The 14,601-nt window shown below is 44.9% G+C and overlaps 1 protein-coding gene across 1 annotated transcript; it reads right to left on the bottom strand.

The window, feature by feature from the left end:
• Nucleotides 1-532: 532 nt before the first annotated feature.
• On the bottom strand, nt 533-14,241 carry LOC138956400 (acanthoscurrin-2-like; the record flags this gene model as incomplete). Its single annotated transcript, XM_070327766.1, has 2 exons — nt 13,609-14,241; nt 533-623 (listed from the first exon to the last, which is right to left on the bottom strand). Coding segments are annotated over exons 1-2 (724 nt in total), but the record flags the coding sequence as incomplete, so codon positions are not given.
• Nucleotides 14,242-14,601: the final 360 nt, after the last annotated feature.

Genomic DNA, 14,601 nt, shown 5'->3' with positions numbered 1-14,601 from the left:
GCAAGTGTGTGAATGTAGGCATTATAGTAGCCTATATGTGTTACAGCGATGTTAAATATGCAGTTTCCATCTTGTTGAGCCCGACGCCTATGCCTGGCAAGACCAGAGCGATGCTTATACCGCTTCATGCACGCATTGCATAAATAAGCGTAGCCAGTAGAGTGGGTGATTTGGTGGTCACGAAGATACTTTCTTCTCATGAACGACTTTTGACAGGTTTGGCACTAAAACCCCGGCTTTTCACCCAGACATATATGCTTGTCCAGACTGCGTTTGTGTGCGTACGATTTTTTGCAAACACCACACTGGAAAGGTTTGGTGCCTGCATGCTTGTTCATATGAGACTGGTAATCTACCTGTCGACCAAACCTCTTGTCACAAACTATGCATACAAAACGAGATTCGTTGCCATGTTTCTCACGTTTGTGATTGTCCAATGTTCGCTTGTGTTTGTATGCTGATCCGCATTCGTCACACAAATGGAGGAGACCAACCTTCTTCGGTGTAGAAGTCTGTAAAGGGACTGTCTCACCTATAGTCACCTCACTACTGATGTCCAGGTAGCTGTCGATTACTTCCCCAGACACCTCCCCGGCAGATAGCGTGTGGTCGCTGGTCTCCATCTGTCAAATAAAAACGCTTCAAACGGGTCAGTTTTGCTGTGCATGATGTGCTTTTTCAGCGCGCATGTGCGGGGGGGCGTAGTAGGCACTCCGGCAAAAATGCGGGGGACCTTATCTGGTGTCTGCGGGGGACCTTACCCACTGAGAATCGAGTACCACAAAATAACGCTAGATTAGAGCAGCTTATCCACGATGCTGGTGCCCAAAAACGCGCATACAAGGCTGCAAGGTATCGAAGATTAAACTGTGAGTATTAAAATAGTGCTTTAAATGGTAGTTCTAGGTTAATTTGTACGAAATTGAGACCTCTCTGTATAATTTTCACGGACTTCGGCAGAAAATCGAACGCCACTGTTCACGAGTACACAACAAGACATAAGTTACATATTATACATATAGCCTAGGCAATTCTGCTTCAGAATATCTATACTTGATAATGTGATTTGCCACAACGTACCTTCACAGGGCAATTCCTTTGCGAGATAACAATTTTGCTTCCGCGTGCGGGGGAACGAATTGGGTGTTGTTCCTGCGGTGGAAAAAACTAGGCGTGCCACCGTCTACGGCGTGCTTTCCCAAATTGCAACGCAATGCGCCTGTGCTGGCAGCCGCATTGCGGAAAGGTTCTGCTAAACGATCACGAAATTCACGTGGAAAGTGCCGGCGTGAAATCCGTGCGGGGAATATGGGGTGATTCTTCGCTCACTATTAAAACACGTGTTCCTAGCATGCTATACCTGCGTATGGTAGGCGACCAGTGATTGGTCTGGGAGATCACCTATTCTGGGACAGGCGATCGCTGATTGGTCGGGGAGATCACATGGGTTTTCTTTTCCCATCTTTCGTTCTTTTCGCTACAAGCTTTGCAGACGTACGATTCCGTTGACTAAGATTTGGAGGATTCCAACGCGTTGAAAGACTGGATTAGGTCTACCAACGGGCTTCTGATGTTAGTGCAATACACAGAAGGCTTAGGACGGAGGGATTTGGCTACATATTTTCGCTGACGAGCGGGAGCCAAATATTCAAGCGGTTTGCTTGGGAGAGCTACGTTTCATAAGTTGTTGAGGTAATTAGCCGTTACTTTACGCTGGTGACCGGTCAATGTCTGTGAAATGTAATCTCTGTGTTTTGTTTCTACATGATAGCGTATAACTTGCTCATTATAACGCTAAATTGTAATCTGTATATGGTTTTTGCAGATATGGAGAGGAGGAGAAAATGTCTTGAGTTGTTATTAAAAGTCTATTCTTGCAGGTACCACGTGCTCGCTGAAGCGGGAAGTTAGATATGTTTAAAGGTGGAAAAAGGGGTGATTGTTGCCATGATCACTGCACCAACTACTCTGTTTCAGCTTGTTGCTACACAGTTGCTGGAGGTTTGCTATCCAGTGCTACCCAGTTGCTACCTGGTTGCTGGAGACTTGCTGGAGGTTTGCTACCCGGTTGCTACACGTTTGCTGGAGACGGGCTACGCTGTTGGTGTTCTTTGCTGTACGGTTGCTGTTCTACGGCTGTTACTGGTGTTGCTGCAACTTTCACCTGTATGCACCACTGCGCCACTGTTTCATCGAATGGACCCTGGCTACACAGAGAGTTGAGTGCACCCATGCGTAACGCCCCTCACCTTGTCATCTTTCTAACCCTTTATGAAGGACTTTGAGTTGTGACAACGTGGAGTGTTAACGCCTGTACATGCTAAGACTTTTTACAGAGCAGCTAAGTGTTTTCTAACTTTACACGGTTCAGCGTGTTCTTATTTCATAAACTTGAACTGGCTTTTTGTCAGTTATTTTTGTCTTACGACTTGGTCGTAAAAACACTTTTGGCTTCACGAGAAGAGGGAGGTGGAGAGTTAGTGTATATAAACAGACGTCAAGAACTTACACCGTTGTTGTTTCTAACTTTTTTGTGTGACTGCGAGAGTGGATCGTGGTGTGGTTAGTCAGTTAGCAGTAATTGACCGTTTTAGGTCATTCATTTGACCATTAAAAACGTGACACACACTAAGATCAACATAATTTACACACGTGAGTTATTTACAAGTGTTACTTCAAATGAAACTCTTACTGACAGAACTGAAGGTGCATGACAAAGCAATCACAACAGTTACTTTACGTTGACGTTGTCTGCGCCCCCGTCTCCCGTTTCCTTATTTGATTAGACACGACATGATTTCGTGTAAATGGACCGTCTTTTGTTTACTTTATTGCTCTTTTAGAATTTGCTTTGTGTTTGGTCGCAGCCGCTGGCCTGCTGCCGTTCTTCACCTATTTCGATTGATGGAAGGAGGGTGAGGGAGGGGGGATGTAGATGGTTCTCTGCGACACACCACTGGTCGACTCTTCTAATTCATCCTTTCAAAGTATACAGCATACATTGTATATTATGCATTCATCGGGGTACACAGTCTAATAATATCCCTCTTTCTTGTTCCGAGCGTGTGGGACAGTGAAGCTCACAACCTAATTACCATGCAGTTCAAAACCTCATTGCTTGGAATTTTAGCTGAGAAGTTACAGATGCAATCTTCTGATTGTGTAAACCAACAACTGACCTGGTCGTGTTGTTGCATGGAAAACGAGCATCCTTCGAGTCGAAAGTATTTGATAAAAAGAATAGGCTTGGCTGCTTCCTGTTCATCATCGTGGGAAGTTTTTGCTTAACTAGTTTTGCAAAATGACACACATAGTTGTGGCTATTTCTGCGATTTGGGGAATTGTTGACTGAAGCCTCTGACTAGAGAAACGCGAGGTCAAAATGCAAACAAACTTTACTGTGCTCACTGCTGACTTCCAAACTGATTTTCTAAAAGTTCCAGGAAGTATCGCTAACAGTACAGTACCCGGCAAAAGAAACGCAACTCATTCGCGCCCACTGTTGCAAGTGATTTTTCGTCATTTTCAAATATTCGTCAAATATGAACCAGATAAGGTACACAAACAAGGAAGACAGATTCGTGGAGGATATTTTACTGGCTGTACGATTTTTGCATATTATTTGATCTTTTTTACATTTAGTCAAGTTTTGACTAAATGTTTTAACATAGAGGGGGAATCGAGACGAGGGTCGTGGTGTATGTGTGCGTGTGTGTGTGTAGAGCGATTCAGAGTAAACTACTGGACTGATCTTTATGAAATTTTACATGAGAGTTTCTGGGTATAATATCCCCAGACGTTTGTTTCTTTTTTTTCGATAATTGTCTTTGATGACGTCATATCCGGCTTTTTGTAAAAGTTGAGGCGGCACTGTCACACCCTCATTTTTCAATCAAATTGATTGAAATTTTTGAAAAGCAATCTTCGACGAAGGCTGGACTTTGGTATTGCATTTCAGCTTGGTGGCTAAAAAATTAATTAATGACTTTGGTCATTAAAAATCTGAAAATTGTAATTAAAATTTTGTTTTTATAAAACGATCCAAAATTACGTTCATCTTATTTTTCATCATTGTCTGATTCCAAAAACATATAAATATGTTATATTCGGATTAAACACAAGCTCTGTAAATTAAAAATATAAAAATTATGATCAAAATCAAATTTCCGAAATCGAGTTAAAGACACTTTCATCTTATTCCTTGTCGGTTCCTGATTCCAAAAACATATATAGATATGATATGTTTGGATTAAAAACACGCTCAGAAAGTTATAACGAAGAGAGGTACAGAAAAGCGTGCGAAACCACTATATACCGCGCTAAACAGGCTCGTCAGTTTCACTGCGTTTTTCACGAGCGGCGAACCACGGTCATTGTGAAAAAATGCAGTGCGTTCAGTTTCATTCTGTGAGTTCCACAGCTTGACTAAATGTAGTAATTTCGCCTTACGCGACTTGGTGTTTTTTTTACCTTTTCATACAGGGTAGGGGTCAAGGGAGTCGTGATTGCAGGCAAACATGTCAGTTCGACACGCTACAAAATTCGTAAAAATGCTTTTTTTTTCAACCAGGTAAAGACAGTTGTGTAGGAAATTAATCTCTCTACATGATCATTTAAATTGAATTATTCGCCAAAGCGTAAAAATTACAACAATGATCATTAATCACTTAGACGGTGATACCAAATTAGTAAATGTAAACATTTCAAAGACTTCTAACTGGGTTCTCGACCTCGGAACTGATTCGATCAACCCAACACACACCGGCGCCCGTTCAGTCGCTGAATGAAGCTAATTTCGCCCTCGTAAACTAGAGACACCACTTCTGATTGAACGTGATCCTCATCCATTCTCAGGATCGAGGTGCGATTGCGACGTCAGGGAACTTACGCAGGACATACTGGTGGGTTTTTTCACGAGATCTGTTCTTCCTGAGTACAATACAAGATTCCTTCCAAAATTCAACAGTTTTTATAGTTTTCTGAATTCAACATTCATTTTGTACTGTTACGCCTACAACGCCGTATTCCAATGGGTTTTGTTCCTCTCACGAGATCTGTTCTGCTTGATTAAAATACTAGTTTCCATCCAAAATTCAACACTTTGTAATATTAATTTGTTGAATTAAACATTCATTTGTAGTTAATTAGACCTACGATGCGGTAACGTATTGTTCGGTGATGTAGGTATTTGCCCTGTACTTTGACTGACGGTACAAAAACCCTGATTACGATGAGCGCGTTTAGCGCAGTTATGTGTTCCTCAACAGCCATTCGTTAGTGTAGAACAGCTTGTTCACAACTTCTGAAAATGTACCCCGATGTTAAGACTCCCTAGCCCTCTTTTTATATTTAGTCAAGTTTTGACTAAATATTTTAACATCGAGGGGGAATCGAAACGAGGGTCGTGGTGTATGTGCGTGTGTGCGTGTGTGTGTGTGTGTGTGTGTGTAGAGCGATTCAGACTAAACTACTGGACCGATCTTTATGAAATTTGACATGAGAGTTCCTGGGTATGAAATCCCCATACGTTTTTTTCATTTTTTGGATAAATGTCTTTGATGACGTCATATCCGGCTTTTCGTGAAAGTTGAGGCGGCACTGTCACGCCCTCATTTTTCAACCAAATTGGTTCAAATTTTGGTCAAGTAATCTTCGACGAAGCCCGGGGTTCGGTATTGCATTTCAGCTTGGTGGCTTAAAAATTAATTAATGACTTTGGTCATTAAAAATCTGAAAATTGTAAAAAAAAATAAAAATTTATAAAACGATCCAAATTTACGTTTATCTTATTCTCCATCATTTGCTGATTCCAAAAACATATAAATATGTTATATTCGGATTAAAAACAAGCTCTGAAAATTAAATATATAAAAATTATTATCAAAATTAAATTGTCCAAATCAATTTAAAAACACTTTCATCTTATTCCTTGTCGGTTCCTGATTCCAAAAACATATAGATATGATATGTTTGGATTAAAAACACGCTCAGAAAGTTAAAACAAAGAGAGGTACAGAAAAGCGTGCTATCCTTCTTAGCGCAACTACTACCCCGCTCTTCTTGTCAATTTCACTGCCTTTGCCATGAGCGGTGGACTGACGATGCTACGAGTATACGGTCTTGCTGAAAAATGGCATTGCGTTCACTTTCATTCTGTGAGTTCGACAGCTACTTGACTAAATATTGTATTTTCGCCTTACGCGATTTGTTAAAAACTTCCTTTTCTCAGATTTCTCAAATTCTCAAAAGAAGGATTCCACTGCATGAGGACTATCACTACTACAACAGTGGGATTTATTCTTGATACCTACCGTTCACAGCCCCTCAAAATATACCCCCATTGTAGGATCACCTCCGAGACCTGATTGCCTTAGATTTCTGCGTTTTTCCAAAAGGAATTTCACTGTACTCATCACGAGATTGTCACTACAACTACCACTAATTCCTGAGGCCTTAGGTTCACAGTCCCTAAAATTAACGCTTATTATAAAACACCATAATTTCTAAGACCCAATTTGTCACATTTCTATAGGTCTTAAAAATAGAGTTCACTATGTTCAACACGAAGACTATCACTGCTATCATAGAGTCCACTATATTCAACACGAAGACTATCACTGCTATCATACTAACAAACGAACTACAGAGTCTGGGGGCGTACGTGACAGTCCAGTTCTGGGGCAAGGGGCTAGCCCAGGGGAGAACAAATGTCAAATCATTGCCACGCCGCCCCTGATCAATTCGCGGCTGATAAAAACGGAAACGGGACCGATGGTTAATGTCAACTTGGGGTCTAATCGCAGGTCCTTGGTGACCCGAGACCTCCAGCTTGTCCAGATACCGGCCAACAGTAAAGTGGACCCCACCTCTCCCCTTTGAAGATCCGTCCCCGACGAAATACTACCTCCTTTTCAGACACCATGCTTTCTCAGACTTTTTGTTCACGATCTCTGCTCCCCCCGCGGGTTAGGGGGAAGAATTTACCCGATGCTCCCCAGCATGTCGTAAGAGGCGACTAACGGATTCTGCTTCTCCTTGTACCCTTTTTAAGTGAAAGTGTTTTTTGTATAGAATATAGTCCATTTTTGTAAAGATTTTAGTCAAGCAGTATGTAAGAAATGTTAAGTCCTTTGTACTGAAAACTTGCATTCTCCCAGTAAGGTCATATATTGTACTACGTTGCAAGCCCCTGGAGCAAATTTTTGATTAATGCTTTTGTTAACAAGAAACAAATTGACAAGTGGCTCTATCCCATCTTCCCCCTTTCCCCGTCGCGATATAACCCTTCGTGGTTGAAAACGACGTTAAACACCAAATAAAGAAAAGAAAGTTCACGATCTCTGCAAATTTACCAAGACTTTGAGACCATTCTCCAGAAAGACCAGTTTTTTCTTCAGATTTTTGAAAGTCCTAGAACTGGCTTCCGCTGTTTTCGCAAAAATCTTTTCCATCACTACTACCTCCGCCACACGATACACGGACAGCAGAATCTGTCCCGTACGTGACGGTCAAGTGTCGGGGCAAGAAGGTTGCCCAGGGGAAGACAAATGTCAAATCATTGCCACGCCGCCCCTGATCAATCCTCGGCAGTTAAAAACGGAAACGGGACCGATGGTTAGTAGGGAGATTCAAAGGACAGCACGTTTCGTTTTGCAGCTCGTTTCGTTTGGTGAATGAGTCACCCCGCGAAACGGAACGTGAAACGAGACGGCATAGGCCGCAGACAAGATTTAGATGTATTCACGTTTCGTTTCGGAATGAAGGAAGGGCGATAAATCTTCAAGTGAAATTATCACGTCTGTCCTCGATCAGAATGGAAAAAAAAACCCTAGGAGGTGGTCCAGAATCGGGCATACTTTGATTATTTTCAGTCCAAATAAATCACACAGACTTTGTTTATACAAAATCACATACGAAGCCAGAATAAAAATTCGATGCGATGACCTACTTCTGCTTCGCCATTTGCTTTCTTCACCATGAAGTTGGATAAATGTACCAGGATCAGCACCCTTCAAAATATTTCAGTTCACAACAGTTGTCTACCTCCAATGAACACATTCTCAGCGCTGAAAGACTGTGAAAGGGTTGATGAATCTAGCAATGCATAAAATGGCCAACAAATAAAACTGTTAGTGTGCAAAAATACTCACAAAAGTTGACGAAATATTGTTCGTTTTTTGGGGGTGGAAAACGTGACTGCGTTTTGACGTTCCACGTTCCGTTTCAGTTGACCTTCACCTTTCCAGCGAGAGACCCCCGAAATGATGACGTTTACCACAACTTCAAAACGAAACGTCCCGACGTTTCGTTTATTAAATCTCCCTAGTAGTGTCAACTCAGAGTCTCTTTGCAGGTCCCCCAACCTGAGGGTTCTGGCCACTACTAGTCAGGATGCTGGTATTTGTGTGTGTGTGTGTGTGTGTGTGTGTGTGTGTGTGTGTGTGTGTGTATGTGTGTGTGTGTATACGTGCGTGTGTGTCTGTGTCTGTGTGTCTGTCTGTGTCTGTGTGAGGTGCAACGCAAAAAGTCTTGATTTTCCAACCTTCCCTCTCTCACTCCATACCAGCCCTTCTTGTTCCTCAGCACATAACCACTGTATGTCCCAACCTCCCCTCTCTCACTCCATACCAGCCCTTCTTGTTCCTCAGCACATAACCACTGTATGTCCCAACCTCCCCTCTCTCACTCCATACCAGCCCTTCTTGTTCCTCAGCACATAACCACTGTATGTCCCAACCTTCCCTCTCTCACTCCATACCAGCCCTTCTTGTTCCTCAGCACATAACCACTGTATGTCCCAACCTTCCCTCTCTCACTCCATACCAGCCCTTCTTGTTCCTCAGCACATAACCACTGTATGTCCCAACCTTCCCTCTCTCACTCCATACCAGCCCTTCTTGTTCCTCAGCACATAACCACTGTATGTCCCAACCTTCCCTCTCTCACTCCATACCAGCCCTTCTAGTTCCTCAGCACATAACCACTGTATGTCCCAACCTTCCCTCTCTCACTCCATACCAGCCCTTCTTGTTCCTCAGCACATAACCACTGTATGTCCCAACCTTCCCTCTCTCACTCCATACCAGCCCTTCTTGTTCCTCAGCACATAACCACTGTATGTCCCAACCTTCCCTCTCTCACTCCATACCAGCCCTTCTTGTTCCTCAGCACATAACCACTGTATGTCCCAACCTTCCCTCTCTCACTCCATACCAGCCCTTCTTGTTCCTCAGCACATAACCACTGTATGTCCCAACCTTCCCTCTCTCACTCCATACCAGCCCTTCTTGTTCCTCAGCACATAACCACTGTATGTCCCAACCTTCCCTCTCGCACTCCATACCAGCCCTTCTTGTTCCTCAGCACATAACCACTGTATGTCCCAACCTTCCCTCTCTCACTCCATACCAGCCCTTCTTGTTCCTCAGCACATAACCACTGTATGTCCCAAATAGACTCTAGTTCCTCAGCACATAACCACTGTATGTCCCAACCTTCCCTCTCTCACTCCATACCAGCCCTTCTTGTTCCTCAGCACATAACCACTGTATGTCCCAACCTCCCCTCTCTCACTCCATACCAGCCCGTCTTGTTCCTCAGCACATAACCACTGTATGTCCCAACCTTCCCTCTCTCACTCCATACCAGCCCGTCTTGTTCCTCAGCACATAACCACTGTATGTCCCAACCTCCCCTCTCTCACTCCATACCAGCCCTTCTTGTTCCTCAGCACATAACCACTGTATGTCCCAAATAGACTCTAGTTCCTCAGCACATAACCACTGTATGTCCCAACCTCCCCTCTCTCACTCCATACCAGCCCTTCTTGTTCCTCAGCACATAACCACTGTATGTCCCAACCTTCCCTCTCTCACTCCATACCAGCCCGTCTTGTTCCTCAGCACATAACCACTGTATGTCCCACATAGACTCTAGTTCCTCAGCACATAACCACTGTATGTCCCAACCTTCCCTCTCTCACTCCATACCAGCCCGTCTTGTTCCTCAGCACATAACCACTGTATGTCCCAACCTTCCCTCTCTCACTCCATACCAGCCCGTCTTGTTCCTCAGCACATAACCACTGTATGTCCCAACCTTCCCTCTCTCACTCCATACCAGCCCGTCTTGTTCCTCAGCACATAACCACTGTATGTCCCAACCTTCCCTCTCTCACTCCATACCAGCCCGTCTTGTTCCTCAGCACATAACCACTGTATGTCCCAACCTTCCCTCTCTCACTCCATACCAGCCCGTCTTGTTCCTCAGCACATAACCACTGTATGTCCCAACCTTCCCTCTCTCACTCCATACCAGCCCGTCTTGTTCCTCAGCACATAACCACTGTATGTCCCAACCTTCCCTCTCTCACTCCATACCAGCCCGTCTTGTTCCTCAGCACATAACCACTGTATGTCCCAACCTTCCCTCTCTCACTCCATACCAGCCCGTCTTGTTCCTCAGCACATAACCACTGTATGTCCCAACCTTCCCTCTCTCACTCCATACCAGCCCTTCTAGTTCCTCAGCACATAACCACTGTATGTCCCAACCTTCCCTCTCGCACTCCATACCAGCCCTTCTAGTTCCTCAGCACATAACCACTGTATGTCCCAACCTTCCCTCTCGCACTCCATACCAGCCCGTCTTGTTCCACAGCACATAACCACTGTATGTCCCAACCTTCCCTCTCTCACTCCATACCAGCCCGTCTTGTTCCTCAGCACATAACCACTGTATGTCCCAACCTTCCTTCTCTCACTCCATACCAGCCCGTCTTGTTCCTCAGCACATAACCACTGTATGTCCCAACCTTCCCTCTCTCACTCCATACCAGCCCTTCTTGTTCCTCAGCACATAACCACTGTATGTCCCAACCTTCCCTCTCTCACTCCATACCAGCCCTTCTTGTTCCTCAGCACATAACCACTGTATGTCCCAAATAGACTCTAGTTCCTCAGCACATAACCACTGTATGTCCCAAATAGACTCTAGTTCCTCAGCACATAACCACTGTATGTCCCAAATAGACTCTAGTTCCTCAGCACATAACCACTGTATGTCCCAAACAGACTCTAGTTCCTCAGCACATAACCACTGTATGTCCCAAATAGACTCTAGTTCCTCAGCACATAACCACTGTATGTCCCAAATAGACTCTAGTTCCTCAGCACATAACCACTGTATGTCCCAAATAGACTCTAGTTCCTCAGCACATAACCACTGTATGTCCCAAATAGACTCTAGTTCCTCAGCACATAACCACTGTATGTCCCAAACAGACTCTAGTTCCTCAGCACATAACCACTGTATGTCCCAAATAGACTCTAGTTCCTCAGCACATAACCACTGTATGTCCCAAACAGACTCTAGTTCCTCAGCACATAACCACTGTATGTCCCAAATAGACTCTAGTTCCTCAGCACATAACCACTGTATGTCCCAAATAGACTCTAGTTCCTCAGCACATAACCACTGTATGTCCCAAATAGACTCTAGTTCCTCAGCACATAACCACTGTATGTCCCAAATAGACTCTAGTTCCTCAGCACATAACCACTGTATGTCCCAAACAGACTCTAGTTCCTCAGCACATAACCACTGTATGTCCCAAATAGACTCTAGTTCCTCAGCACATAACCACTGTATGTCCCAAACAGACTCTAGTTCCTCAGCACATAACCACTGTATGTCCCAAATAGACTCTAGTTCCTCAGCACATAACCACTGTATGTCCCAAATAGACTCTAGTTCCTCAGCACATAACCACTGTATGTCCCAAATAGACTCTAGTTCCTCAGCACATAACCACTGTATGTCCCAAATAGACTCTAGTTCCTCAGCACATAACCACTGTATGTCCCAAATAGACTCTAGTTCCTCAGCACATAACCACTGTATGTCCCAAATAGACTCTAGTTCCTCAGCACATAACCACTGTATGTCCCAAATAGACTCTAGTTCCTCAGCACATAACCACTGTATGTCCCAAATAGACTCTAGTTCCTCAGCACATAACCACTGTATGTCCCAAATAGACTCTAGTTCCTCAGCACATAACCACTGTATGTCCCAAATAGACTCTAGTTCCTCAGCACATAACCACTGTATGTCCCAAATAGACTCTAGTTCCTCAGCACATATCCACTGTATGTACCAAATAGACTCTAGTTCCTCAGCACATAACCACTGTATGTCCCAAAAAGACTCTAGTTCCTCAGCACATAACTACTGTATGTCCCAAATAGACTCTAGTTCCTCAGCACATAACCACTGTATGTCCCAAACAGACTCTAGTTCCTCAGCACATAACCACTGTATGTCCCAAACAGACTCTAGTTCCTCAGCACATAACCACTGTATGTCCCAAACAGACTCTTGTTCCTCAGCACATAACCACTGTATGTCCCAAATAGACTCTAGTTCCTCAGCACATAACCACTGTATGTCCCAAATAGACTCTAGTTCCTCAGCACATAACCACTGTATGTCCCAAATAGACTCTAGTTCCTCAGCACATAACCACTGTATGTCCCAAATAGACTCTAGTTCCTCAGCACATAACCACTGTATGTCCCAAATAGACTCTAGTTCCTCAGCACATAACCACTGTATGTCCCAAATAGACTCTAGTTCCTCAGCACATAACCACTGTATGTCCCAAATAGACTCTAGTTCCTCAGCACATAACCACTGTATGTCCCAAATAGACTCTAGTTCCTCAGCACATAACCACTGTATGTCCCAAATAGACTCTAGTTCCTCAGCACATAACCACTGTATGTCCCAAATAGACTCTAGTTCCTCAGCACATAACCACTGTATGTCCCAAACAGACTCTAGTTCCTCAGCACATAACCACTGTATGTCCCAAATAGACTCTAGTTCCTCAGCACATAACCACTGTATGTCCCAAATAGACTCTAGTTCCTCAGCACATAACCACTGTATGTCCCAAATAGACTCTAGTTCCTCAGCACATAACCACTGTATGTCCCAAATAGACTCTAGTTCCTCAGCACATAACCACTGTATGTCCCAAATAGACTCTAGTTCCTCAGCACATAACCACTGTATGTCCCAAATAGACTCTAGTTCCTCAGCACATAACCACTGTATGTCCCAAATAGACTCTAGTTCCTCAGCACATAACCACTGTATGTCCCAAATAGACTCTAGTTCCTCAGCACATAACCACTGTATGTCCCAAATAGACTCTAGTTCCTCAGCACATAACCACTGTATGTCCCAAATAGACTCTAGTTCCTCAGCACATAACCACTGTATGTCCCAAATAGACTCTAGTTCCTCAGCACATAACCACTGTATGTCCCAAATAGACTCTAGTTCCTCAGCACATAACCACTGTATGTCCCAAATAGACTCTTGTTCTGGGGACAGAAAAACAAAGTTAGCATAACTTCTTGTTTACGTACATAAGTTCGATAGTTCTGGGTGAAAGGTATAGAAACTGGGGATTATCGAAAACTATGGTACACGTGGAACGAGCAGAACAGGAAGGAGATAGACGTAAGGTGCAACGATGGAGGTCTGTTTCCTCCGACACCCCCACCCCACACTTCCTTCCTCCCGACACCCCCACCCCACACTTCCTTCCTCCGACACCCCCACCCCACACTTCCTTCCTCCGACACCCCCACCCCACACTTCCTTCCTCCGACACCCCCACCCCACACTTCCTTCCTCCGACACCCCCACCCCACACTTCCTTTCTCCCGACACCCCCACCCCACACTTCCTTCCTCCGACACCCCCACCCCACACTTCCTTTCTCCCGACACCCCCACCCCACACTTCCTTCCTCCCGACACCCCCACCCCACACTTCCTTTCTCCCGACACCCCCACCCCACACTTCCTTCCTCCCGACACCCCCACCCCACACTTCCTTCCTCCCGACACCCCCACCCCACACTTCCTTCCTCCGACACCCCCACCCCACACTTCCTTCCTCCGACACCCCCACCCCACACTTCCTTCCTCCCGACACCCCCACCCCACACTTCCTTCCTCCGACACCCCCACCCCACACTTCCTTCCTCCCGACACCCCCACCCCACACTTCCTTCCTCCCGACACCCCCACCCCACACTTCCTTCCTCCGACACCCCCACCCCACACTTCCTTCCTCCGACACCCCCACCCCACACTTCCTTCCTCCGACACCCCCACCCCACACTTCCTTCCTCCCGTCCCCTTCTTGTGTACACACAAGTTCCATAGTTCCGGGTGCAAGGATGTAGGTAATATACAGGATTCATCAAAGAATATGTTTTGCACGTGAAAGGAAAATAACAAGAAGATCGAAGAGAGGATGAGGGGTTGGAATTGAGTAACTTGAAAGTCATGCCCCCCCCCCCCCCCCCCCCCCTCGTCTTGTTTGGCCACAGGAGAATTTCGACAGTTGTAGCTGATGGGTAGGATAAGGAATTCCCGAAGACAGCATGGTGCATGCGAAAGGGAAGAAGAAGAAGAAAACTACGAATATGCAATAATGTAAATACCTTCGTTCGTTCCCCACGCCCTCGTCTTGTTTGGCGTCAGGTGTGGCTGCCGGGTAGAATAACGAATTATCCAATTA

The sequence above is a fragment of the Littorina saxatilis genome, unplaced genomic scaffold, assembly GCF_037325665.1.
Source record: "Littorina saxatilis isolate snail1 unplaced genomic scaffold, US_GU_Lsax_2.0 scaffold_1194, whole genome shotgun sequence".
In the NCBI taxonomy this organism is placed as follows: Eukaryota; Metazoa; Mollusca; class Gastropoda; order Littorinimorpha; family Littorinidae; genus Littorina; species Littorina saxatilis.
The sequence above is the reverse complement of the archived record's forward strand: the minus strand, read 5'-3'. Positions and strand labels throughout refer to the sequence as shown.